At 31.8% G+C, this 2226-nt stretch overlaps 1 protein-coding gene across 1 annotated transcript; it reads left to right on the top strand.

Moving 5' to 3' along the window:
* The first annotated feature begins 894 nt into the window (after positions 1-894).
* LOC146931176 (auxin-responsive protein SAUR50-like) lies at positions 895-1740 on the top strand. The gene has a single exon (XM_085702666.1). It carries the CDS (start codon positions 1006-1008, stop codon positions 1324-1326), a length of 321 nt encoding a protein of 106 aa, XP_085558792.1. The 5' UTR covers positions 895-1005; the 3' UTR covers positions 1327-1740.
* Positions 1741-2226: the final 486 nt, after the last annotated feature.

Genomic DNA, 2226 nt, shown 5'->3' with positions numbered 1-2226 from the left:
TTTTCTTGTTCTTAATTTAGGGTGGGCAATTATATTCAATTCATAGTAAGGATATTGACGATTATTAATAAATAATCATGTGGTTGAAATTGATTTAGCCAATTTACAATTATACTATTATCTATAATGCATGTGCACAACTGGAAGTAACTATAAGCCCAATTAGTGCATGAGATTGCGAAAGTAGAGGCCATCCAAGTCCACAAAGGAAGGCTTCTTCAAAAAAAAAAAAGTCCACAAAGGAAGGATGACAAATTAAAGTTAACTCGTGAATATACGTACCCTAAACACAAGTATACAATAATAAAATATTCAGAAATGTGCCCTCAAAGCACAAGTTAATGATTCAAATATGAAGAAAAAAAACTTATTGAAATGTGTGCATTGCATTCAATATTTAATTTTTTAATCATTTAAATGCACAAAATTTTAGAGAATGTTTCTTCTTTTAGATTTCTTAACATGTGTCTTAAGGGCACAAATTAACACTATCCTAAAATATTAAACAACATCATGATTATTGAAATGATATACAAGGTTATCCAAAATTTCAGTCAAAAGAAAACAAGAAAAGAATTTAAAAAATAGGCTGTTTGTTATGTCCTTTAAGCCTAACTAAGAGCCCAAAAAATAATTACCCTTTTAAGGAATGAAGGCAAAAAAATAATGCAAAGAAATAAAATCGGTGAGGTTGAACTTGAAACGAAACCATTAACAAATTGTGTACTTGAAGAATGGGTCCATGTTGGCATGAAGAAGAGAAACAAAGAGTAGTATAGCCCAATGGTACTGGGTCCCACCATGTCCTTTGTACTCACAATACACAAACCCCTATACACCCGTGGTCTGTCTTTTCCATTGTCCCCACACTCCACATGGTCCCTCTATTCTATCTTCCCAAAAACTCTCCATAAATACACCCCCCAAAATACTACTTCATCATCACCACATTCTTCATCACCATATTCACCACTACTTCTTCTCAATCTCATCTTTTACTAAACAATGGCCATTATCAAGAAATACTCCAACAAACTACCTCAAAATGCAGTTTTGAAACAAATCCTCAAAAGATGTTCAAGCTTAGGAAAGAAAAATGAGTATGATGATAATGAACTACCTATGGATGTTCCAAAAGGTCATTTTCCTGTCTACGTAGGTGAAAACCGTAGTAGATATATTGTTCCAATATCTTTTTTAACTCACCCTGAGTTTCAATCACTACTTCGTCAAGCTGAAGAAGAATTTGGTTTTGATCATGATATGGGCCTCACTATTCCTTGTCAAGAAGTTGTTTTTCAATCTCTAACATCAATGATTAGATGAAAGAGAATGACATATATAAATGGTTTGTGATTATTTGGAGAAGATCTATATGATCACCAAAGATGAAGCAAATAGTTTTTGCTTCACTTTTTTTTAATTCTCCATTTTTATCATAGCCATTTAGGTTTGGTTCTCATTCATTTTGTTGTGGATGTAATATTTTTACATCTTATTCTTTTTTATTTTTGGGAGTGGGTGATGATGAGGCTTGCATGTTTCAACAACCTATTTATTTTTAGTGGTTTTTTTTTTTATGAGTATTATTATGTAGCTCTAACTTTTTACCCGTGATTAAATCATGGGTTGAAAAATGTATAAAGGTTTCCTTACGGAGGTTCTGTGTAGTATGTACCCTGTGAGAGATATTTGTTTGATGTCATTGAATTGAATGAATGAAAGCAGGGTGGTTAGTTACTCTTCTCTTCTGCACTTTGTTGGTTTGTTTCTTGTCATATCATTACATTACCTATTCCCTCTCCCGCCCTTAATTATAAGGAAATACTAAGAAGTACGGCACTTGTTAGAAAGCATAGAGAAAGTTTATACTTAGAATGGTGTATTCAAAACCTTAACTTTAAAAATGAATATTTTTTACCTCAAATTTATAATTCGTTTCTATTTTTGACATTTTAACGGAGTTACAAGGACACTTGTTACAGCCCTTAATTATATAACCAAAATAAACAATCCATTTTTTGTTTAGTATTAAAATTCATTCCCATCGTCCCTAATTATAAGTAGATGTGTTTAAATCCAAACCGATCTTAACTAAAACCGCAGTCGATCTAAAATAAATTGAAAACCACAAAAAAAATCGAATATATTTAAATGCGTTTAGATGTTGTTTTTTAAAAACCGCTAGTAACCGTTTGGATTTCAGATCACTTTTTCAAAAGCGAA

The sequence above is a fragment of the Medicago sativa genome, chromosome 4 (genome assembly GCF_051527215.1).
Source record: "Medicago sativa cultivar Bolivia chromosome 4, Bolivia_mono, whole genome shotgun sequence".
Taxonomy (NCBI): domain Eukaryota; kingdom Viridiplantae; phylum Streptophyta; class Magnoliopsida; order Fabales; family Fabaceae; genus Medicago; species Medicago sativa.
Note: the sequence above shows the minus strand (reverse complement) of the source record. Positions and strands in the feature narration are given on the sequence as shown.